Raw genomic sequence first — 26,500 nt, forward strand, 5'->3', positions numbered from 1 at the left:
TCATCACACATGCGGCGTAGCACCAACTTCTGCGAACCGCGGCCTCGCGCCGACTTTAGCAACCTGCGGCATATTGCCGACTTAAGCAACCTGCGGCGTAGCGCCGACTTCAGCAACCTGCGGCGTAGCACCGACTTCAGCCACCTGCGGCGTAGCGCCGACTTAAGCAACCTGCGGCGTAGCGCCGACTTCAGCAACCTGCGGCGTAGCGCCGACTTCAGCCACCTGCGGCGTATCGCCGACTTACACACCCTGCGGCCTAGCGGCGGTTCTAGAGATACCACGGCCTAGCGCCGACTTACCACACCTGCGGCGTAGCGCCGACTTCAGCGGCCTAGCGCCGACTTCAGCCACCTGCGGCGTATCGCCGACTTACACACCCTGCGGCCTAGCGCCGGGTCAAGAGATACCACGGCCTAGCGCCGACTTACCACACCTGCAGCATAGCACCGACTTCAGCGACCTGCGGCCTAGCGCCGACTTCAGCCACCTGCGGCGTATCGCCGACTTCCCATACACACAATTGCGTTGGGCTTCCTTGCCCTGGATGCCCCCTACCTATGGCGGCCTATCTGGGGGATAATGGGGGCCTTGCGCCCTCTGCTGCTCAGGCCATGGGCCTGCCTAACTGTGGGGGGTAATGGGGGAGCCTAGCGCCCTCTGCTGCTCAGGCCGTGGGCCTGCCTATGTTGCCTCAGGCCTAGTGCCTGCTTTGCCCCACGGGCCTAGTGCCCGAATACCTGGTGGTCTAGGGGAAGGGGGGGGGGAGGGGGCACCACCTGTTCTTACCCGTCCAAAGGGCCATGGCTGGACCAAGCCTGGTCAAGCCGCGCCCACCGCGTTGTCTTCACCGGAGGCGGGATGGCTCCCACCACCTCCGAGCTTCCTGGAGGCTTCACCTGGGCAGCGGTGGCCCGTGCAAGCTCTTTTGCGTTGCACACCGCTGGCCCAGGGCTTCCGACGTCTTCCCCGACGGGTGTCGGCTCTTTGTACTTCACCCGGCGGGCGGCGGCGTGTAACAGCTCTTTCGCAACCGCCGCCGCCCTCCAGGACTTCCGGCGCCGTCTTCTTGCTGCAGTCTTCAGGAGCTCTTCTCTGCTCCCTCCCGGCCGACGAACTGAGCCCTCGCGCCCGGCGCTGGCTAATACAAGCCAGGGGGCGGGGCTATGATGCGGCGAGCCGGAATTGGCTCGCCGCCGCCACTCCTGATTGGCTGCCAGCTCACGAGCTGCGATTGGCTTGCGGCTGGCGCCAAATTCAAAAAGCTGCACGGTGATTGGCGGGGCCTGAGTCCTGGAGGATGCAGGCCCGCCGCCATCACCCGCGTGGAGCGGCGGTGGATACGCACCGCCGCCCCCACGCCCGCTGCCGAACTCTGCATTCCGCTGGGCAGGTGGAGACCGGACCAGGTCCGGTCCCCAGTGCCGCCCGAAGCCAGCGCTACCTCCGGCCCCATGGGACGGCGCAGGGCCGTCCCAGGTGAGGAGGGACGCACATGCTAGTAGCAGGACCAGTGACCGCACGAGTACACTGGCCCTCGCTACAAGTGGACAGCTGCAAATCCGTTTGCACCTCACTCATCATTGAGAGATTTTTCCACTCTGTGCAGTCTGTGCGCAGCCCAGGGCTTACTCCTACAGTGCAATGAGAACAGGCTGATCGGGGCTGGAGCTGACGTCACACACCCGCCCTGAAAATGCTTGGGAACGCCTGCGTTTTCCCTGATAGGGTCAGTTACCACCCCCAAACGGCCTCTCCCTGTCAATCAGCTTGCGAATGGCTGTGCGATTGCTGTTTGCCTACGCGCGTGCGCATTGCGGCGCATACGCATGCACAATCTATCGCTGAACGCCTGCTGTGCGAAAACGCACAGCAGCGATCAGATCTGAAACACCCCCTTGATTTGCCCCTGGTTTACGAATGATGCTGAACACTGGAAACAGCAGCCTGGCAGAAGTGCGGATCTTACAGTATATTTAACTTGCCTGAAAGGGAAAAGACTGGGTAAACTGAACACTTGACATTGCCTCCACTGTAAACAGGAACTCCTTTTTCTGACTAGTTTTTAAACTAGCTTTTATGTGGGAAAAATCCATTATTATACTCAAATTATGTTGGCACTGTTTTATAACACATACATAATGAGTTGAAGTGCACACAGAAAAAAATAGGCAAGCATCAGAAAGTGTGATTGATCATTCCTTCAATATTTCTCTCCCTCTTTCTTGCAAAATAAAGTCTTTCCCAAGACAACTGTATTCCATTCCTTGAATAGACTAAAAGTTATTTGTGTTGAAGTCTGAAAACATAAAATGTTGTTTGTTAAAGGGAGTAAAAAAAACCTCCAGTGTTTACGAGGGAGATGTACTAAGCCTTCAAGAGTGATAAAGTGGAGAGAGATAGAGCATACCACCCAATATTTTGGAACGGTGAGGAGGGACAATCGCTCGGCAAAGCGCGGGAGTGCCGCAATCGCGAGCCACGCCCCCTGTTTTAGTTACTGTGAGCTGCTGGTGTGCGCTCCCTCTCCCTCTGTCTCCAGTGAATAGAAGCTGTGCGCATGCGCACAGCGTCTATTCACCACTGCTCTGCTACGCAGGGCAGCAATGACAGGAGCTTCCAAACTGCCCCCCCCCCCCCCCCTCCCCCACCGCAGGACACTGCGACCTGCGGGTGGGACAGCGGAACAGTCTCAAAAAAATGGGACTGTCCCGCAAAAATCGGGACAGTTGGGAGGTATGGATAAAGTATCTAGCTGCCGTTTTACAGACTATAGTTTGAAAAATGACTGGTACACTAGGAGATGGTGTGATGGTAGATTATCTCTCTCCACCTTATCGTACTCCGATGGGCATACAGTATGTATTAATAATCGCAGAACTGATGCAATTTTTCATTTTAATGAAAATATCTCTGCTATGTACAGATGAGTACTAGCTCATTTTGCTGCATGATCACAGCAAGTGTGGGTCGTTTGCCATGATTAGCATTCCCGCAGATGAGCACGTGCACAGCGCACACACCTAGAATCCATGGGTTCACATGGATACATAAACTTACAAGAGCGGGCGTGAATAATCGCAATCGGGATGCATTCGCAGCAAAGATGGGAGGGGAGGGGGCATATTTGTACATAGGGAAACCCACAGGAACATCGGTAGTGATAACTGTTGTCCCTGCAAGTTTTCCCCAGCATTTTGGTTTATCTCATTTGTGAAAAACTCCTCCGGGGGAATCTGATATTGCACATGCGCACAGTGTCAGTTTCCGGAATCACAGCCTGCACCGGACACTGGCTGCAGGAGAGGGATCGAAAGATCTCTCTCCTGCTACTATGTCTCCATAGGCTTACAGGGGTTTATACCATCTGAAGATGGTACAAACTAACGTGGTCAAACTCTGAAAATTTTCGCATTTCAGGGTTTAATGCATAGGAGTCAGGTGGTAGTCCCCATTGATAATAATGGGGACTGCGATCTGTAGTGCTAATTAGCATTCTGCAGGAGATTCCTCTGAAATTTCCTGCATTATGCTACAAACCATAAAATTGCAACAAACCACAAAATTGTCACAATATGCCAGAAACCATAAAATTATGTCGAAACTTCGGTTTCGACATCATTTTATGGGAAAAAAGAGTTGTTACATATGACCCGAGGCTTAATACATCTGCCCCATAGGTGTCAGAAAGGGGGGGCAGGGGGCGGTTGGTGAGGCTTAAATAGGGTGCCCCCTACCCAACAAAAATTAAAACCCACAAAAACTACAAATCAGTACCCCTCCTGAAAAAGGGGTGTAGTCGACTTGGGAGGGGCATGGCTTCACCTTTTGGTGAGTAACTGTATGAGATAGATAGGCATGGGGAGGAAAAACATGGGTACAGAGGAAAAAGAGAGGGGAAAGTCAAGAAAAAAGAGAGTGAGGGGGGAGGCAGTAGGAAAGAGAGGGGGGGTAGAGGCAAGAGTAGGAGAGAGAGACCAGGGCAAGAGAGAAAGAGAGCGAGAGGTGATACAGAGAGGGGGGTTCAGAGAGAGAGCAGGGGAGGGAGAGAAAGAGAGAGGGAAGTGTGAAAGGGTTGAGCCAGGCATCACTGTGCACCATCTAATCCCCCCTCAGTACAGGTGGAACTGTGTACCTCGCTCTGTCACCATACCCTCAGTGCAAGCAAGACTGTGGTCCTCCTTCCCCTCCCCTTCAAGCAGCAGCAGGTGCTCTTTCAGTGCCAGGAGTATTGGGATCCCCCTCTCACCAATGCCAGCAAGATCAGGTCCCCTTTCAGTGCCAGCAGCATTGGGTTCTCTCTCTCACCAGCACCGGCAGCATCGGGCCCCCTTTCAGCGGCAGCATTGGGTCCCCCTCTCACCAGTGCCAGCAGCAGGCCAGGTCCTATCTTCTCATTTTTGCACCAGGGCCAATCTTGATGTCGACCCCCTGCAACAGCAGGGTCAGGGAGGGGGAGGAAAGGGGAGGGGCTGGATCAGCTGGACCGTCTCCTACTGCTTCTACTCCTCGGCCCCATTCATTGAGCTGCTACTCTCCCCCGTGCTGTCCTTTTATTTAAAAAAAATTGCTGACCCTGTCATGCTGTCCGTGGCATGTGCCTCACTCACACCCCCCTTTTTACTCCACTGGTACTGGGCCGCAGGGCACCATCTAGGCTTACCATAGGGCAGTGTCAGGATGGAGATAATCCCCTTTTCGGCTGCTCCACTTCCTCCCTCCGCACAAGTCTTCCTCCACCCACCTCCATGGCCCTCCTTCCCCCTACTCCCAGCTCCAGCCCCTACTGTGTGTGACTAATTACCATGGGCTGGCCCCTTCTCTGGGACCAGCCCTGCACCCTTCTCACCTCCTACTTCATATGTTCCTCCCCTCTTACATGTCAGCCCCCCCCCCCCCCCCCCCTATATAAATAGTTAGAGATAGCAATATAAAAATAGATATATATCTATATTTTCTGTCAGGTGGATGATGTGGCAGATAAGTCATTTAGCAATTTAGGGGCACCAAAATGAAATTATGTGTTGCCCCCCAGCCTAGGAGCATTGTGGCACCCATGATCTGCCCCTAAGTACTTTAGTTAAAATTTACTGTTATATTAATTAGTACTACTGTCACAAGTTATACTTGTAAATACTAATTTTGCATACAGTGTTAACTTGATGTGTGTGTGTGTGTGTGTGTGTGTGTGTGTGTGTGTGTGTGTGTGTGTGTAATGCACATGACATATTTCTCATATGCATGTGTATTAGTTTAATAAACTATAATCCAAAATATTTTTCTGTACACTAACATGCTCAGTCTGAATTCCATCATACATTCATTTTAAGTATTAATTCCTTTTGTTTATGTTTTTTTTTTCTACAGAGGTCATATGAAAACATGGCAAAAATACGAATCTCAAGAGAAGCCCCAGCAGATTGTAACTGCCCAGCAGGTAAATGTTATCAGATGATTGACAACTCTGTGCCATTGGAGGCCTAAGCAATTATAGGCACGGAACCACATGTTAGGGCACAGACAGGAGGTACAAATAATGACACCCTAGCAGGCTTTTGTTTGGTGTGTTGTGTTAGCGGTTTTATGGTCTATATATTTTCATTGTAGCAATTGTAGGAAAATGAGTAGGAAAATCTGAGAAAACATTTAAATGATTCTATTCATCCATTACAGTTATTGACAATTGGGTGTTAAAATCCCATTTCGCCTTTATTTCTGGCCCAGAAATCATTTACCGGCCGTGTTTACATGATCAGTTTGAATTATACACTACGCTTGGGTGAGCTGATATCAATTATCCATTCGTGGATTTGTGAAATGCTGAATGCAGCAAGTGTGATGAAGCTATAACCTGTATCTATCAGAATTCCACTGTCTATTGTGTTTTATTTCCCTTTGATTCATTTCTCAGCCTTGAGCAAAAGTTGTTCTTGTTCGATAAATTTGCTGACCTAGGTGATAAAGTATAGTCTGAATATGTACACTGAATCTACACTACAGTAATATAGCAAAGATCACCTTTGACAGCGGCAGCCACAGGCTCACACAGCAGCATTGTGTAGAAAGGATTGATGAATGACAGTCCAGGGTTCATGTGTAAGATAAAAGGCTATGTTTAGGGCTGGAATTCAGGCTGGGGGTCTCTTTTCCCTTATGTCCATGTGACAAACGCCGCCTGCATGACAGAGTACTGACCCCAAGGAATGAAACAGCCTGTGACAGTTGTCTCTCACTGTTCAGTACCCCTGGCATAGCTTTCCCATGCTGCCTTGCAAATTTCGTACATTATATTAGCTGGGGCTGGATTAATACAGCATCAGCTTTGTGGATATAAGGTAACTGAAATGGGCTGTGGTATTTATAATATTTTAATAAACAATGCATTATGCATGTATTAGATGTATATATCTAACGGGGTATTGAATGCCTAAAGTAATTCTAGAGTACTAAGCTATTGAGCTATAGTTTCTTTTCCACTGTGTATGTAATGGGATTAATTTATTCTCTATGGCAGGCAGAACACTGCAATATCTTTATTTTAAAATTAGCGGCTAGTGTACGCCATAGCATACAGTGTACCTGTGTCATTGGTGAGTCTAATATTATTATGTAATACTTTTAGGTGCTCTAAGATCAAGATGTAGTTTATAACGCTACAACTGAATAAAACACATATGCCTGTGAGTTTGTACAGTATACTGTATTGCTAACATGTAATACAGTACTGCTTTTCTGCCTCACTGCCACTAGAGCTTAACATTACATCATTTTATAGAGTTATGCAGAAGGAGGATATCTGTGCCTGCAAGCATTGAACCAAGCTGATCTGTAGCCCTACTGGCTGATGTACAGTATTATTGTCGTTACAGAACATAGGGGGACATGTACTAAGCGGTGATAAAAGTGGAGAAGTGAGCCAGTGGAGAAGTTGCCCTTAGCAACCAATCAGCTGCTCTGTATACATTTATAGTATGCAAATTCTAAATGTTACGTCAATGCTGATTGGTTGCAATGGGCACTTCTCAACTGGCTCACCTCTCCACTTTTATCACTGCTTAGTACATGTCCCCCATAGTCTGGAGGCTGTGTTTCCTTTCTTTTTGGAGGGTGTGGGGGTGGAGGGGATGGGATGTTGGGGAAGGGGGGGGGGGGGGGGGGGGGGGTAAATCAATGAAATGTGGGGAAATTGCTTTAAAATGAAAATGTACTTGCTGCATATCCAAACCTAGTGCTGCCTTCATGTTTAGTGGGTGAGGTATTAATAATAATAAAGTGAGGCTGTGTGTGTTTTATTGTACATAAAGTGTTTGTACTGTATGTTGCTTTGAGTTAGGTATGAGATGAGCACTGTATTAGTTGCCACCATAGACAGTGGTGTTGTTTACTAGGCAAGCACAGGAGTAAAATTACATGTGCCTGTATTTCTACCAAAAAATGATTATGGCCAACCTAACTTGTGGCCCCTAATAAAGCATTTTTACATTACATTTTTTTTATTTTGCTTAATATAAGTAAATAAGGATGAACAACACAAATGCATTTTCTTATTAATAAAAGTTACATAAATATTTGTAAAATATCCTGGAAAATTATATATATGAGTGTTAGGTGATTTGTGATGCCAACGCTTATACTTGGAGAGTAGCTTAGACATCCCTCAATTTTGTAACCAGCGCTGGGTTATTCAGCATAGGCTGGTAGTACATCCAGTACTAGTGACACTATAGCAGAAAGGGGTACCCCTCCCTGTGGATTACTTAGCCCAAGACTCTTTTCTGTACCCATGGTGGTAGTGGGAATGGAAGTAATAGATTATAGAAATTGTAATTAATATTATTATTTACAGGTGGACTACAGGTCCCAGCAAGGCTGCCAGGGCATACTGGCAATTGGATAACACAAGTGCCAACATGCATGAACATCATGGGCAGGCTGGCACCTACTGTGTACTCCACCTAAAAACAACATATTAAAATAATGAGAAGACACACACACACCATACCTCCCAACTGTCCCGATATCAGTAGGACAGTCCTGCTTTTTGGGCATTGTCCTGTTGTCCAACCCACAGACCGCAGTGTCATACGGATGTGGGGGTACTCTGCCTCCTCTGCAGTAACCGCGCTGTGTTGGTAGCAGTGGTGCAAGTATGCGGGTACGCTCGGGTACGGAGTACCCTTAAGAATTTGGCAGTGGGTACGCAGTACCACCTGCCAAACACTTTGCCATTGCCACAATTATAATGTGCCACAAAGCAACAAGACCATGGTGCTTGGCAGCATGACTGCTCCTCCCACTTTGTCAGGGTTACTGGGAGTGTGACAGTGGCTGTATTTTCCTGTTATAATGGAGGCATTACTATATATTGTTATTAAATTGTAGGCATTACTATATATTTCTATTATACAGGAGGCATTACTATATATTTCTGTTATACTGGAGGCATTACTATATATTTTTAGCCTTGCCTCCATAATCCCCCCAAAAAAGGGGCTGTGTCATGTGGCCATGCCGCTAGTGTCATGTAGCCACTCCCACTAGCAGCATGTGGTCACACCCCATCTCAACACATGACCACGCCCATTTTTCATCACTCAGTACCCATAAGAAAATATTTCTACTTGCACCACTGGTTGGCAGGAGCTGGGGAATGCTCCTACCAGGGGGGTTTTATTTGTTTGTATTTTTGCTAATGTGTACTGATTACTTTGTTTTACATTGTTGCAATATACATGCCTGCACAGATCTTAGATCTTAGGTGTATAGATTTGTAAGCCACAGCGGGTTTGCAGGGCTTTTGCGGCAGGAGCTTGGCAGGATAGCCTATAAGAAACTGTCAGGAATTGACAGGTTCTGTTCAGAAAGACAAAACGACTTTTAGAATAAAACCCACCAGTGGCTTCCAGTGGTTTTGAAGAAACGTCAAACCTGCCACTTAGTAAAATAGTAATATGTACAAAAGGATATAAACTAGATTGTATCTTTCTAATGGTTCCCTATCTGTACGTAGCATTGGTAGCTCCATTGAGAAGCTTAAATATAAACCCTGTAAATAGTGCAGAGTTCTAGGATCATAATGAGGAAATTTGTTAAAATGTTTATAATGTAGAGACTTAAATGTAATATAAAAACATTATACAATTACAACAAAACATGGATTTACAACTACATTACATATAAAATACAAATATCTTTGAGACAGGGACAGAAAGACACAAAATTGCTTTCAACTAGCTACCTCAGGTGTGGTAAGTAGTCACATAGCAGCCGATGACCATCATGAAGACTGATGAGAGGAAAATGCACATTACAGTATATGTGTCTTATCTACAATGTATACACTTGACTATTTTTTTATATGAATATATATATATATCAGGGGTGTCTCTGCCCATTATGACAACTGTTGCATGCAGCCGCGAAATGGGGGGGGGGTGGCCTCATGGGAGGGTCATGGTTTAGCAGAGGGTTCGCGGACTCGTGGGCCAAACTCCTGTTTTCCAGGGATTCGGGAGGTGCAAACTGCCCCCATAGAGAGCTATGGCTGCAGTACCGGCTCCTACAAGGTGACAAGAGCCAGGTGCTGCACGTAATGTTAAAGTGCAGCACCCGGCTCCTGTCACTGAGCAGGAGCCGGCATTTTGGTGTAACCCCTTGACGGGTGACACCCGGGCATGGCCCACACCCCTCGCACCCCCGTTATGATGCCACTGATATATATATATATATATATATATATATATATCAAATGTCGTTCTAATAGAGAGGGGTATGCATCCATCCACTCATCATATATATAGAACAGGCGGCACTCTCAGGTCTTTGTAAAAAAGTGTATTCTCAAAAAAAATCAATGAAGTGATTGGCACATTATGCCAACGTTTCAGCGCCGCGCAGGGCGCTTTTTTCAAGGCTGTCTGCACACAGCCTTGAAAAAAAGCGCCCTGCGCGGCGCTGAAACGTTGGCATAATGTGCCAATCACTTCATTGATTTTTTTTGAGAATACACTTTTTTACAAAGACCTGAGAGTGCCGCCTGTTCTATATATATGATGAGTGGATGGATGCATACCACTCTCTATTAGAACGACATTTGATATCCATTGGACCTTAGGACGGCACCCAGGCGGATGCCGACATAAGTGAGTGCCGACCTCATCAGTTTTGTATATATATATGAATATATATATATATATATATATATATATTTATATCTAATGTACAAAGCCCGGCACTCCTTCGATGGCTGATGTGCCCCGGTGCCCTCAGTGGAAGTAATAATTAGCTTGAAGAAATAACTGCGGCACTCAGGGTCTTGTGGCTAAGCAAAATGTATTGTCAGTTCACAGCATAAAACATCAACGTTTCGGGGTGTCTAGCCCCTTTGTCAAGATGTGACACATCTTGACAAAGAGGCTAGACACCCCGAAATGCTGACGTTTTATGCTGTGAACTGACAATACATTTTGCTTAGCTACAAGACCCTGAGTGCCGCAGTTATGTCTTCAAGATATATATATATATATATATATATATATAAATATATGTATCTATACTTGCTTTGTGTCTCACTTGACATGCACACTTGCTTTACAATGACACCACTAAGGTATATTTCTTTCACATAAGTATTTTGTTCCCTTGCCATTACCAAGTACTAGGAAGAGTGAGTCTTGTTTTCGGGAGGTGGATAGAAAATTAAAAAAGCACCACACATCTTTGACACTGACAGAGTTATATTACAGGTATTTCCAAAAACTTGTGTGTTTCACTTATAAAACTTTTTTTTTTCTAGTTGTTAAGGGTTAACATATGGACAGTACAAACCATTTTGACATTTCTGGTTATATTGAAATCATTATATTCTGCTGAGTTGTAAGCCTGCTTTTTACATTATCTCCAGGATAGCCTAAAGGAGGAACTTGTGCCCACCCTCTGTGACTTTTAATACACAAGTTTCTCATTCCCCTTCACTACATGCAAGCATGCATATCTCATCCCCCCACCCCCCACACACAGGATACATCACGCGTCATGTCAGGACCACTGGGTTTGAGCCAAACACTTGTATGGGTCATCCTGATGTGAGCCTGTGGACTGAAGATCTGTCTGGAACACTGGCCTTAAATAGGATTACAGCTAATATAAGCGGCAAAAAATAGGGCACGTGTTGAAAGCGTTTTCTTTAATGTATGTGTAAAAAACCAGGAACAAAAGAAATGGTAATATTTAAACATGCTGTGCTGATTTAAATCACATCAAAGTTTATAGAGAAGCCCTTACAGATTGCTTGAAACCCCTTCCACATCACACTGTGTAATGTAATACAAATAAATTCACAAGGGATCATTCCCAAAAGTTGAGGTAGCTGTTAGGCTCCTGGTAAGTTCAGTGAAGTAAAAAAAAAAAAAAGTTTACCCTGTAAAATATCCTGTCCATGGACATGGAACATTTCAAATGTTATTGTGGGAGACCTGCATGTGGTAAGAGCATGCATCTCAGAGCTGACACCAAGTCTGTGATTGGAAGCTGACCTTCAGAGTGGAAATGTTCTGAGTCTTCCGGAGGTGCAGGGTCAGGCAAACTCTATCCCCTTGAGTGTTCACTGGTGTTATGGACTTATAGGTTACTGACATCATTGGAAGATTAACTAAAAGCATCTTCTGGAATTCTGAGATTAGTGAGGATGTTTAAATCGGTGACAGCACTCAAAAATAAATTAGATTGAGTTAGTAGCTCCTCTTGCTGCATCTGTGAGCTCTGCAATATTTTTCTTCCAGAGAATGGATCTGGAATGATTTATAAGTACAAACAGCCTTAGGATAACAAAAGACATAGGGGCAGATGAACTAAGCCTTGGTGAGAGATAAAGTGGACGGAGATAAAATACCAACCAATCATCTCCTAACTGACATGTTGTGGGCTGTGTTTGAAAAATGACAGTTATGAGCTGATTGGTTAGTACTTTATCTCTCTCTACCATATCACTCTCCAAAGCTTAGTACATCTGCCCCGAAAGCATATATTTATTAATCATTGATTTAACATACCATATCGCTCAGTGGCGTCACAACCGGGGTGCGGGGGGTGCGGCCCGCACCCGGGTGTCAACCACCGAGGGGTGTCACCAAAGTGTCGGCTCCTGCTCAGTGACAGGAGCCGGTTACTGCACTGTAACATTATGTGCAGTGCCCGACTTCTGTCACTGTGAAGAAGCCGACACTGCAGTCTCCGGGGTCAGCCAGCACCTCCCGCACCCCCTTAGTCACGGAAACGGGGGTCGGGAAGCGAAGCCACGCCCATGTGCAGCGCAGCCACACACCCATATCGCAAAGCCACGCCCCTTCTGATGGCACCCGCAAAACCACGCCCCTTTTTGACTAGGAGCCGCACCGGGTGTCAAACATGTAAGTGACGCCTCTGATATCGCTCTATATTGTGGCAATTGTTTTTTTCACACCCATTTATCAAGCTGTAGTTTTCACAGTCTTGCGGGCTGCCAGCGCTAAGTTCTTGCAGTACAATTTTTTTTTAAATTGTATTGTGTAGTAGAGTACAATGGCTAATGCCATATACAGACAGTGTTAGCTGACTGGTCCATCTCTAAAAAGTTTAGCCCTTGGATCTTGGTGAATAGGATGAGACCACAGACCCCATTGAAAATAGGGGGACTGTGGAATACAGCATAATTGAGATTAGGAGGTAGATATACTAAAGCTTCTAAAAATGAAAACTGCCCATAGCAGCCAATCAGATTCTAGCTATCATATTTTTATTGCATCCTGGTAAATAATAAACATAATCTATTGTCTACCAAAGTCATATTCACCAAACTTGTGTTGGATAAGGGTCCTTATGAGTAGTGAAAGGAATTCACGCACAGATGCTTTGATTGCCAATTTCATTGTTTGTTATAGGCTCAAACTCAGCTTGGTGAACCACTCCTCATTGCAGCTGAAATGTTTTGTTGCAACTGAATCGATTTACCAACAATCATTTCTGTAATTTTCTGTAACACTCAGCACAGACTGATTTTTCTCATCACATTTCTGGCTCTGCACATGATCCATTTTTCTCTGTTTGCAGTTAATTGCTTTGTGATCTATATTGTGACAACTATAACATTTTAACTACAATTTTCTGAATTTCTTACACTCACTATTTACAAGGTACAAGTTTCTGAAACTGTAATAGCTTTGCTATTACTGGGTCAACTTCACAATGTTTACCTCTAACGCCACAACCAAAGAGTCAAATTCTGGTGTTAAAGTTTGAAGCATGTCCATTGCTATTTCTTTGTCATGTATTTGTACACCAATACATGTTAACTGCTGAGACAGACATCAGCTTGTCTATTTAATCACTCATGCTTCTGTATACATGTAACTTTGTATTATTCAATGCATGCTTAAATGTATTCTCCTCTTGAGACCTCCATCCTGATTTATCTCTTGAAATGCAGTCCACATGCCTCTATTTTCCCATGAATTATGGAGCACGGAACTATTAATTCTTGAGTGTAGAATTATTATTGTTCTACACTCAAGAATATGGTTCCCATTGTTTTCTCTACATTATTTGGTCTTGGACTCACCAGGATCTACTGTCATTTTCAACAGTCTTTCCTGCTTCAGTTGCATTTCCATAACAAGTTCCTATATTGTGTAATTTTCTGTACCTTTAATTTAATGACCCTCATCACATGTGTATATCCAGCAGCACCGTAACTAGGTGTGTGCTGATGGTGCATTGCCCACAGCGCTACTGCAGTGAAGGTGCATCATCTGGCATCACCCCCCCGTATGGCCGTTTTCGTCACTACTTCAAGTCCTTCCGCCACTACTTGTGTCCCACCTCTTGTGTCCCGGCCACTGAGCCCTGACGTAGCTGCCATCTGGCAGCACACACCTTCCCGCCGCCGCCGATGCCATTAAGTCCGGCTGTGTGTGCAAGGGACTGGGAGGTCTGGCACAGCCGGAAAGTGAGAGCAGCATTCCTCCACTCCGAGGCTGAGTACTGCTGGCTCCGCCGGCTGTCTACTGCTGCCGCTGGCCAGGGCTGCAAAGAGGCGCCCCCCCCACTCCTCCATTCCTAAGGCCAGAGCTGCTTTGGCATCTGTACCAAACTTCACAATATGTCTGGTGCACTTCTGTGTATGCTGTGCGCGCTTTGGGTGCCTTCTTCTTAGTTGTATGTTGGGATACCCCAGAGTCTTGGGTGCCCTGCTGTGAGCCTGGCATTTTGGAAACTCTGTACATGTGTCTGGGTACTTATCAGTCTTGTGTGCCTGGGCCCATAATCTGTTGGAGATGTGTGTGTAGGTGGTGGTTTGGCAGAGTAAATGTACACACCAGTGGAATGTGATTTGACCAAGGACAAGTCCAGTGTGGTTTATTGTGCAAGTGGCAGTGCCGCTGTACTCACTGTTACACTGGTAGAGGAGCATGAAGCAGAGCTTGTATGGTTCATATCACCTAGTTAGTGACTGTCTCTAGCATGTTGTAGTGGTGCAGGTGCTGGAACAGCGGTCAATGTCACATGTGCAGTAGTTGTAGTGGTGGTCTTCTTGGTAAGGGAATGAAGCATCATCTCCAAAGCAGCCATATTGGAGACTGCGCAGTAGCGCTCTCCACTTCTAACAGCACCAACAGTGTAAGCATCAGCTGTGTACCAGTTGGTGTTGCATTAGTAGTATGGTAGTTGCTACCACTACCAGGTATCATCACCAGCACCCGGATCTGTCCTCAGTCACAAAACCTTTTTTTTTTTTTTTTAAACATCTGTGGAAGTGTTTGAAAGTCAGATTTGCATAAGGGTTAACCATATGTAATTACAGTTAATATCGTTAACGTTTCACTACATTCACAATATTTTCCAGCAGTTGCAGGATTTAACTAAAAACACAGTAAATTCAGACCGTCTCCCACTCTCTGCCTCTTCAGTCACAACAGCTTATAAATGTGAGCATAGTGAAAGCGCTGATAGGCTCAGGTAATGTCTGCAAGACTTGGTCTGGAGTTTCCATGTGTCTCTGTTGCCTCAGAAATGAAAGCAAAGTATGTGAAAGTTGAATTCTCTACTAAAGTAAAGGAAGTGCAGGAGCTGGGGAGCCATTCAAAAACACCTGTTAACTAGATTTGTGTACAATAGATGATTGTTTGTCAATTTTCCAATACATATTGCATATGGTATACCTGCAAACCCAATTCCAGGCAAAGCCCTGGTTTATGGATGAGGCCATCAGTCTTCCATAGATAAGGTACACGTAGAATCCTCTGGACACGTAATGGAATGCCAGGAGCTGCACAGCATTATTGATGTCATGGTTTGTGATCCTGGTGACTATCAGATGTCACTGCATATGCTATTTTCATTAGGGGCCTGCTAGACAATGGCCACATGTACAATTAACCAAATAAATTCCATTTTATTTTAGTGGGCCATTGTGAAGCAATATTTCATGTTTTCAGTATGTATCCTTTATAATCCTATAATTGTTAAAAAAAAAAGTAAGCCTGAAGATTTTTTTTTTTTACAGATTACTGGTTGTACTTGTTATATAGTTTTGTGATGTGATAAACCACTGGGGAGAGGGGGGTACTTTAGCACATTGATAAAAGTGGATATTTAAGAAGAAAAAAAAAATCCACCACATCAACCTGCACAAGTTTACCCTTAAATTGCCGGGGTATTTTGTTAAATGACAACAGCATATATTGATTTGCATGGTTTGACTGGAATTTATGTGTCCATTGGCATTTGGGCCGCCGGTAACTCATACCCAAACCGTCCATTGCACACTCCTGTTTTGTAGGATATAAAAGTGTGTATCATGTTTAGACTGGTGCAGAAGTACCATGCCAACAGAACCAAATCAACTGTACTGTAGGTTATTTCAGGTGTAGAGAAACAGCCCTCTCTTTTGGCAGATCATACGATGGCGGTAGGTGGAAGCAGCGTGCGATGGAGGTCAGTCAACGTGACAGATAAATGCAACCATGGAATGGTTTTTTACCCAGTAGAAGCAGGTACAGGATAACGCATGGTTAACAGTATACAGCAGGTTCAGGTTGTAAGTATATTTCAGTTGCAACTAGGAGCATACAGGGTATTCTGGGTGTTGTAGTGCACTGTTAGTACACACTATGCATATATACGGATGGTGTAATAGTTAGCATTAGTGCCTCACAGCACTGAGGTCATGGGTTCAATACCCACCAAGGCCCTAACTGTGCAGAGTATTTATATTCTCCCTGTGCTTGTGTGGGTTCCTTCAGGTACTCTGGTTTCCTCCCACAAGCCACAAATATACTGGTAGGTTAATTAGGTCCCAACAAAATTAACCATAGTAGGGATGAGGTAGGGAATATAGATTGAAAGCTCCACAGGAGCAGGGAGCCAAATATTCTGTCTGTAAAGCGCTGCGGAATACGTGCGCACTATATAAATAACTGGTAATAACTAAATAATAAATAACATACTGCAGTGGAGGCAGTTGGTAGCAGGATATTTGTAATAAAATGTAGTTTGGGGTCTTAATAGTGCTATATACCGTCTCTGTGGTGCAGAGAACACTCAAGGGCAAGTCTGTTACAATGCGAGAGAAAGACGCACAGGAGCTGCGCATGTGCAGTAGCCAGGTCGGAGGTCGCAACTCTGGCTGCTGCTCAGGGTCCTAGTTCCCAGAGGGAACAGAGAGCCATCACTGAGTGCTCTCTCTAACACTCTCAGCATCGCTTCTACTTTTATATTTCCAAAGATTTCTATGCATTGTTGAATCCTTTCATCTTTTACATTGTACTATTATCCATCACGGAAGCCTGAGTCATTCCTGGCTGTTGATTTGACTTTTATAAATATGTTTCTCAAACTGGTTTATTTCTTCTTGTCTTCATTGGTTTACTATGGCCTCATTGAGAACTTCAAAGACTGATTCCAGCTGTCACCCCTATTTCCCTATGATTTAATGCAAGTATACATTTTTGCAATATACTTTTAAAACTGACCTCTTCAACAGCCTCAGAAACACCCACTTCCTGTCAATCAAACTCCGATCACCAGAACGAAGAAAAAACCTTGTAATGCCGTGAGTAAAATTCCTAACTGCATAGCAAATTTACTTGCCGCAGTCGCACTGCGGACATTGCGCATGCGCATTAGCGACTAATCGCTCCGTTGCGAGAAAAAAATACCGAGCAAACAACTCGGAATGACCCCCAATGACTTCAAAAGAAAAATTGCCAAATAGATACTGAATTAATTACAGACCTCAGAGTAATACAAAGACAGCAACACTTTCACTTATCTTCTACTTACTGTATATTCATCAATACACTTCTATAACTCATTAGACTTCCCAGCACGGAAAAAACACACTTTATTAGCCAAGTCTACAACCGCCACCTCCACTACTGAAACAATAACAGCCATAGAGATGATAAAGAGGAAAATAGAATTATATTCAATATTAAATTCACGTAGATTCATTTTGTAGTCAGTAAAATGAGTTATATCGAAGAAGACATTGTATGTTAAAGAAGGACGTTGCTCAGTTCTTCTTACTTGCAAACTCTTTCTTACCCAGTCAGTGTATCTATTTTGTGACTCTTTAGCTGCTAGGAACAGGGCCGGATTAAGGCACACATTTGGGGCCCAGACACCCAGGAGCGTGGTAGTCTACCCCCTCCTGGCGGCTCAGCTCAGCTGTTCATTAACAGCGCCCCAGGGAGGTGTTCCTTGCACAGCATTTCATAGTCTCGCGGGATTTCAATGCAGCATCCCGTGAGACTATTAAATGCTGTGCAAGGAACACCTCCTCTACGGCGCTGTTAATAAACCGCTGAGCCACCGGGAGGGGGGAGACTACTACGCAGTGGCGTCATGAGGCGGGTGCGGGGGGTGCGGCCCGCACCCGGGTGTCACCCTTCAATGGGGTGACACCAAATTAAGCTGCACACTCACACCTGCTGCATCCCCTGCTTCATGACACTGTCACACAGCACGGACCCGGCGGAGTCTTCCAGGCGGGGTGTGTGACTTTCAGTCAGCGGGGCGGGGGAGGCATTGGGGGAGCAATTGTAACTGTGCCGCTGCGGAGTCTTCCAGCCGGGAGGGGGTGGATGGTATGCGATTAAAACTGTGCCGTAGTGGAGTCTTCTTGTTGCAGGCGGGGGTGTAGGATTTTGAGTCGACGGGGGTACGATCGTAACTGTAGTGCTCTGTTTGCCGTCTGGCACCAAGCACAACAGTTACGATCGCGCCCCCATCAACTCAAAATCCTACACCCCCGCCTGCAACAAGAAGACTCCACTACGGCACAATTATGATTGCATACCTTCCTCCCGGCTGGGAGACTCCGCCGCGGCCGGGTCCATACACACGATCACGTCTTCATCATGCAAGTCCCGTGACGTCATCACGCCGCCGCTCGCCCGCTTGCACTGCTGGGAGGGAGAAGTGGGAGGAGGTTAGTGCTGCGGTTACTACAGGGAGCCTAGGGTCGTAGGGACTGCCTTGAAGTTGGTTGCGCACCTCAGGCTCATTCTCAACCTCCTGCTGTCACTCCCTGGCTGGCTGCAATTCGTTTGTGGAAACTTCAATAATAAGTTAGTATTTACAGTAAAAAAAAATATTATATAGTCAATTAATTAAATTTTTTTCCTGAAGTAAACATGGATTTTATTGAAATTAGTACCATTTGTTTGTACAAACAAATGGTTAATTTCAATATAATCCTGTATTATTATTTTTTTTAAAGTGTGTGTATGTATATATATATATATATATATATATAATATTACACATTATTATTTTTTACACATGCGACAGGTAGATCACGTTATACACACTGCGCCAGATAGAGCACATTATATACAATGCACCAGGTAGAGCACATTATACACATTGAGCCAAGTAGAGCATGTTATACACATTGCACCAGGTAGAGCACGTTATACACATTGCGCCAGATAGAGCACGTTATACACATTGCGCCAGGTAGAGCACATTATATACAATGCAGCAGGTAGAGCATGTTATACACAATGCACCAGGTAGAGCACATTAAACACATTGAGCCAAGTAGAGCATGTTATACACAATGCACCAGGCAGAGCACGTTATACACATTGAGCCAGATAGAGCACGTTATACACAATGTACCAGGTAGAGCACATTATACACATTGAGCCAAGTAGAGCATGTTATACACATTGCACCAGGTAGAGCACGTTATACACATTGCACCAGGTAGAGCACGTTATACACATTGCACCAGGTAGAGCACGTTATACACATTGCGCCAGATAGAGCACGTTATACACAATGCACCAGGTAGAGCACATTAAACACATTGAGCCAAGTAGAGCATGTTATACACAATGCACCAGGTAGAGCACGTTATACACATTGCGCCAGATAGAGCACGTTATACACAATGCACCAGGCAGAGCACGTTATACACATTGAGCCAGATAGAGCACGTTATACACAATGTACCAGGTAGAGCACATTATACACATTGAGCCAAGTAGAGCATGTTATACACATTGCACCAGGTAGAGCACGTTATACACATTGCACCAGGTAGAGCACGTTATACACATTGCACCAGGTAGAGCACGTTATACACATTGCGCCAGATAGAGCACGTTATACACAATGCACCAGGTAGAGCACATTAAACACATTGAGCCAAGTAGAGCATGTTATACACAATGCACCAGGTAGAGCACGTTATACACATTGCGCCAGATAGAGCACGTTATACACAATGCGCCAGGTAGAGCCCATTAAACACATTGAGCCAAGTAGAGCATGTTATACACATTGCACCAGGTAGAGCACGTTATACACATTGCGCCAGATAGAGCACGTTATACACAATGCGCCAGGTAGAGCCCATTAAACACATTGAGCCAAGTAGAGCATGTTATACACATTGCACCAGGTAGAGCACGTTATACACATTGCGCCAGATAGAGCACGTTATACACAATGCGCCAGGTAGAGCACGTTATACACAATGCGCCAGGTAGAGCACGTTATACACAATGCGCCAGGTAGAGCACGTTATACACATTGCGCCAGGTAGAGCACGTTATAAATGTTGCGCCAGGTAGAGCACGTTATACACATTGCGCCAGGTAGAGCACGTTATAAATGTTGCGCCAGTTAGAGCACGGAATATATACACGGGAATTATGATTTACAAGTAAAACTAGTACAAAAACATTACTAAGGGTTCTGTGTGGTGTGATACAGAAGGAGGTCCATGGGGGTGACACCATGAGTTACCATACCGGGTGACACCAACCCTAGTGACGCCTCTGCTACTACGTTCCTGGGTGTGGGGGCCCTGACTCCGGCATCCGCTGCACCACCGGACGGACAGGTAGCGTGCACGCATATATGTGTGTGTGTGTGTGTGTGTGTGTGTCTATGTCTGCATGTTTGTTGTGTGTGTGTGTTGTGTGCAGCATGGGTGTATGTGTATGTGTTGTGTGCAGCATGGGTGTATGTGTGTGTGTGTGTGTGTGTGTGTGTGTGTGTGTGTGTAAGGGGGGCTCAGGGGTCTGTCACCTACTGTAGTAAGGGCCCCCACAACTTCATTGCCTGGGGCCCCCACCATGCTTAATCCGGCCCTGGCTAGGAAGGTGTGGCTAAGGCTGGGTACACACTAGAGCAATGTTTACTGGACGATATGGCGGCCAATATGCCGACATATCGTATCATCGATACACATCAGAACAATCCCTCATTCCGTCCTTCATTACACTGCACGGCGCCATATGAGATATCGTCTGGTTGGCCGTGCAGCATGGCTGACCAGAAGATATCGCCAACAACAGCGGGAGCGCGCAGATTGCCTATACACACTGAAAAATTTGTCCGATATGTTGTTTCAATTCTGATGGAAATGTCATTTTGGGCTGATATCGCTCTAGTGTGTACCTGGCTTTAGCTTGTCACACACAGTGTGAGCACAACGTGGAGCCATGGGCATAGTGGATGCAACGGGGTGCCAATGCTATGGGGCCCAAAGGCTTAGGGGGCTCACTTGTGGGACCTTACTCAACTGCACCCAGGTCATAAAGTTGTCTGCCAGGTTCACGGAATTGCCCAGAAAGCACTGTGTAGCATAATGGGAAGAAAGGGCACTGTGTGGCATTGTGTCTCAAATCTCAATTGATGTCAATTGTGTCTCAAATCTCAATTGATCTTGGTTTTCAGGGGCTGAAACACACATTTGCTAACATATTTTTTTTATATTAATTTTTAAATATATATATAATTACATTTTTTATTACGTTTTTTATAAAACATAGGAGGGGAGGGGTACAAAAAGAAAAAAAGGGGAAGGGAAACAGAGGGAAGCATACGTCTTCAATAATATTAACAGGTAACAATTCACAGTGACAATAGAGGAACAAGATATGAAGTGCAAGTATAACACCATGCAAAGCACAGTCGTTACTATAAAACTAGCCTCAAGAGGGATCACAGACTCCCTAGGAGCATCATGGCACCTTCCCCATTCATTTTTAAATATTAATAAATCTGGGTTTTGGCCCTGGAAGTACAACATCGATTTTGAACGATTTTTCATTTATTTTAAATCTATCAAAATAGATCAAGATCGACCTTTAATAAGTTTCCCCCCAGTACACTGTGGTATATTGTTAACTTAGTTCACTTCAATGTGACATAATGTGGCTGATTCTGAGTCGCACACAGATGCGGCCAGACTGTTTCTTATGCTGCAGTTGCGTCTGCACCATGCTAATGCTGCTGCCGATTTTGTTAATATTGTGACTCGAACTTGTGGCATCTTGCAGTGGTGCAGTTCCATTAGACGCACCATTGAAACTTGCACCAGCCCTATGGCAGGTACAGTATTGTCGTCTGAATACGGCGTTCTGTTTGAGCGAAATTGCTCAGTCAGCCCCTGACTCCGTGAGCCAGGCACCTGTGTCAGGATGCTTGGCCAACCCCGGGCTGTCTGTGTGGCCGTACCGGCCCATCAGGTCATTGGCCCTTCTGGCATTGTGTGCCAGAAGGCCAGTCTGGCCCTGCGTACAGCGACACACCCGCATCTGTTTAGCCATCCCCCTGTTATCCCCCCAAGAAATAATACAGAAATTCCACAGACCAAGCTTCCAATTCTGTACTGTGCTGTGAGACTGGGACTCATGATCACAATTAAAACATTGGCTAACTGCATCCGGTATCGACACTGCGTGCGAATCAAGAGCGCTATGTGGCATAATGTGAACAAGGTACTACTATGGGGCATAAATTACTTAGGGCACCACTACAGCGCATATAAGTACTAACTGCTGTGGAGAGATTTGTCTTTCTAGAAGGGAGAAATGGCCCCTTCAAAATGTTGCTATATGGACCACAAAGTTCCTGCTACGCCACTGCCTGAAACACTATAATACCCACTCATGACATGTTTACTAAACTGTATTATATACTTATAATTATATATAATTTTAAATTGTTATTTTCCATAAACGTGAATGTGCGACAACCCATGATATTTTGCTATGTGAAAGCATCCTGTTGAAATTACCCTGGTCGAGCGACACAGCATTTCAACCCAGGTAGCAGCAGGGTGGAATACGGGTTCTACTCGGGTTGCGGTGCATGGTGAACGAGTATCCCGAGTCAATGTGACATATGGACTTGCCAGTACTGCTGTAAAAGGGAACAGGATCCCCTTTGTTCGGTCACGCTTCCTGCTGAGCTGTTGGACAACAGGTGCGACTTCTGGGAGCAGTGGAGAGGAGGCAGAGACCAATCAACTGGCCAATCGAATCGGTCTTCTTTAGGGACAGTGTACAACAGGTGCTCTATGTATCTGCTGCTTGGCTGGATCGGCCCATCTGGTCATTTTGTGGCTCCCCTGTTTGAATTTTGGACTAAGCTGCAGCCCCACCTCTGGAGCCGCGACTGATCCTTATCATCCAGGCTAACTCCAGGGTGTGAATGAACCTATACAATGTATGTAATCAAAATTGTTTAAAAAAAAGTTTAGCGGGCAAATGCAAGTGCGTACCTCTGGCGCCACCACTGGAGCCGCCACTGATAAGGATTATTGTTTAAATGGGCCATTGATTGGGGATGGAAGTGTTAATAGTTATGAACAGTTATTGCATGGAGTTAGCAATGGGCATAGGCCCTCATTCCGAGTTGATCGCTCGTTATTTTCCTTCGCATCGGTGGGATTTTCCGCTAACTGCGCATGCACAATGTTCGCACTGCGGCTGCGCCAAGTAAATTTGCTAAGAAGTTTGGTATTTTACTCACGGCATTACGAGGTTTTTTCTTCGTTCTGGTGATCGGAGTGTGATTGACAGGAAGTGGGTGTTTCTGGGCGGAAACTGGCCGTTTTATGGGAGTGTGTGAAAAAACGCTACCGTTTCTGGGAAAAACGCGGGAGTGGCTGGAGAAACGGGGGAGTGTCTGGGCGAACGCTGGGTGTGTTTGTGACGTCAAACCAGGAACGACAAGCACTGAACTGATCGCACTGGAAGAGTAAGTCTGGAGCTACTCAGAAACTGCAAAGAAAAATCTTTTCGCTATATTGCGAATACTTCGTTCGCAATTCTGCTAAGCTAAGATTCACTCCCAGAGGGCGGCGGCTTAGCGTGTGCACTGCTGCGAAAAGCGGCTAGCAAGCGAACAACTCGGAATGAGGGCCATAATCCAAAGCAAGGAAAAGCCGAGACAGTTTATGCATTAGTCTGTGTGCATCTCCACATTCTCAGGTGAACAGCTTGCTGACTTTTGTAGAGGATTACCCTTATTCTATGGTCAGGATTTATTGCTATGATAATACATTGGCACTATTTTCATCTACGCACCTTTTCTTACAGTGCCAGGATTATATATGGTCTCCAAACCATTTCCTTTTTAATATGAAATTGCTAAACCATTTAAGTTTTGAAAACAAGGGGTAATTTAGATCTGCATGATAATAAGAGCAATCCGTATAACTTCTATCATGAGATTTTTTTTTTTCATCCTTTGTTATCCATACAATCTTAGATTTGTTTATTTTCTCCTTAAATTGTTAAGGTAAGTGAACCCTCTGATGTGTAGTGAAAAGTTGTTTGAAGTTCAGTGACTCATCACACTGAAGTAAAACAGCTCCCCGTGCCTTACGTCATGGTGAAGAGCAGCTGGATTGCACGTGCACTGAGGAACTGAGTTCATCTTCTAATTGTCCTATGTTCTTACTGTAGTGCCTTATTTACAGAACATTGTTTCTCCTAATAATTATATATATTGTGTTGTTATTGTGCTTTCTCTACATATATGCAGTCAGTTTGGTACATGTTGACGTTGTAGTACCACTGCATTACTAAGTGTAAATGCAAAGGAAAAAAAACGATACACACGAATAACCTAGAAGACCATCTACAAATGAAAGAAAACCCCTCTTTAGCAATGCTGTACCCCTCCATTTGCTCAGGCGTGCCTAGATTTCTGCTTACGAGTTTATGGAGATACTGTACATGGCCATGTTTGCGGAGGAGTGGAAGGTTGCATGGATTAGGCAGGCAACAGGACCCAGTTTGCAGAGCAAACCCCTAGGGTGTATTTTTAGGGCGTTTTCTTGCTGTAAAGGGAACAAAGCCACTTTCCCTCTAAAACACACTTAGAGGCCCATTTAGAAATGGACCACATTTTTGTCACATTAATTACCATCTATTATCACTGTTGTTTGCAGCAAAAACAGATGAATTAATGGATCAATTTACCATTGAAGTGTGAAGCAACAAACGCACGGTCAATGAAGGAACTTCTGTGTTCTGACCTGATATCTCTACTAAGCATCCGCGTTCATGAAGCTGAACATGAGTACAGTTCAGACTGCTGGGGAGGGATCCGAAGATTACTGTCCAATGAAACTGCAACCCACAAACAGCAGCAGTTAATGCTGCCTGAATTTGCCATTAAAAGCAAGAGACAGGATGGGGATTAACCCCCGGTGCCCCCCAGCACACCAAACTATACTGGTAACATGACTTGAAAACCTGTATATAATAGAAATACAGAGGTCTTGGTTACATATATCTGCAGAAATATGGCAAAGCCACCAGGCCTCGACAAGGTTCCTCTGATTCTGGTGGTCCTATTCCTAATACTATATATGGGCCTGGGGTGCAGAACCCCACAAACCGGCACAGGCCAACCACCCCAGGGCAGCACACATGTGAGAGGGTAAAGTGTTAGTATGCAAAATCTATATAGAAAAAGTGACGGTGTAATTAAAAGACCTGAAGGATTAATAAAAGTGTTAAAGGGGGTGCTAAATAAATAATATAGTGTGCTACCCCACAACAGTCCAGCCACTCCAATCCAGGGGAAACTGCACCCCAGACCCATACTCAGCACTACTACTACTACTACTACTACTACTACTACTACTACTACTACTACTACTACTAATAATAATAATAATAATAATAACAGCTCTTCCGGGTCATATAATATAATGCCACATGATAATGGCACCTAACAGATATATCCAAATTGAGAGCTAACTTACCTGGAGCCACCCCTAGGATCTCCATATGGCACTGCAAGAACCAGCATGCCCTCCAAACACTGGAAGAGACTTGCCCTCTCTTCCAGGGGGCCAAGAGCACCAACTGATTTTCGAGAGCAACCCACCCATTCTGGGAGTGTAGGCAAGTATGATTTTCAGAGAAAAGGTTTTCATTCAGTGAAAGGAGGGCACTTGAGAGATTGCATTTTCTTGTGATGTTTACAGTTTCACACAGTGCGACTTTTCCTGCCTTCCAGCAAACCTAGGTGCATTTCTAGTTTGTAAAGACATTTCCCAAGACTGGAAATGCACAGTGATTTTACACGGCTTGACGTAGATTTGAATGCAACTCAGCCGCAGATGCACCTGCATCTCTATATGTGTATATTTACCAAACATGCAGAATATCCCTATCTGCACGCTGTGTTTAATTCCATCATCACCCTCTTCAGTGTTCAGTTGCATCAGCCCTTTACTAGGTGCAAAAGATATGTCCACTGATACACTTCTCTGACGTTTGCCCCGTTACAGGCCATTTATGCCCATACTGTCTTAAGTGTAGATGCAAATGAAATGCGTACAACGCTGTATCCCCCGTACTTACATACCTCAGTTACGGAGCTTGCACAGTGCAAAAATAGGCAAGATTTGCAGAGGGCTGTAAGTTCTACTCTGTCCCACAGTTTGTATCCAGAGTGTGTCTGAAGTGAATGTATAAATCAATAGACCACATTTTTTATTCCATTTAAAAAAATGTCCTCCACCACTGTGAGTAGCTGCATTACAGGGAAAAAGTAGCATCCACTTATCTTCTACTTTAGAATGAAGAGTCACAGTGGCAACAGGTATACATATAAATGTTTTTTATGTTTTTTTGTTTTTTCTCTTTCAGCAGAGGAAATATTAGAATATAAATCTAATCCTAGCAGTAAGGAATAA

General features: G+C 45.0%; 1 protein-coding gene across 1 annotated transcript in view; it reads left to right on the forward strand.

Annotated features, from left to right (window-relative positions):
* LOC135049872 (collagen alpha-1(XXV) chain-like) overlaps window positions 1-26,500 on the forward strand; it is a 343,396-nt gene that overhangs the window by 4,654 nt on the left and 312,242 nt on the right. Inside the window, exon 2 of the mRNA XM_063955824.1 lies at window positions 5,368-5,437. Coding sequence (XP_063811894.1) covers window positions 5,368-5,437 — 70 coding nt within the window. The remainder of the gene's footprint in view (window positions 1-5,367; window positions 5,438-26,500) is intronic.

Source organism: Pseudophryne corroboree, chromosome 1 (genome assembly GCF_028390025.1).
Source record: "Pseudophryne corroboree isolate aPseCor3 chromosome 1, aPseCor3.hap2, whole genome shotgun sequence".
In the NCBI taxonomy this organism is placed as follows: domain Eukaryota; kingdom Metazoa; phylum Chordata; class Amphibia; order Anura; family Myobatrachidae; genus Pseudophryne; species Pseudophryne corroboree.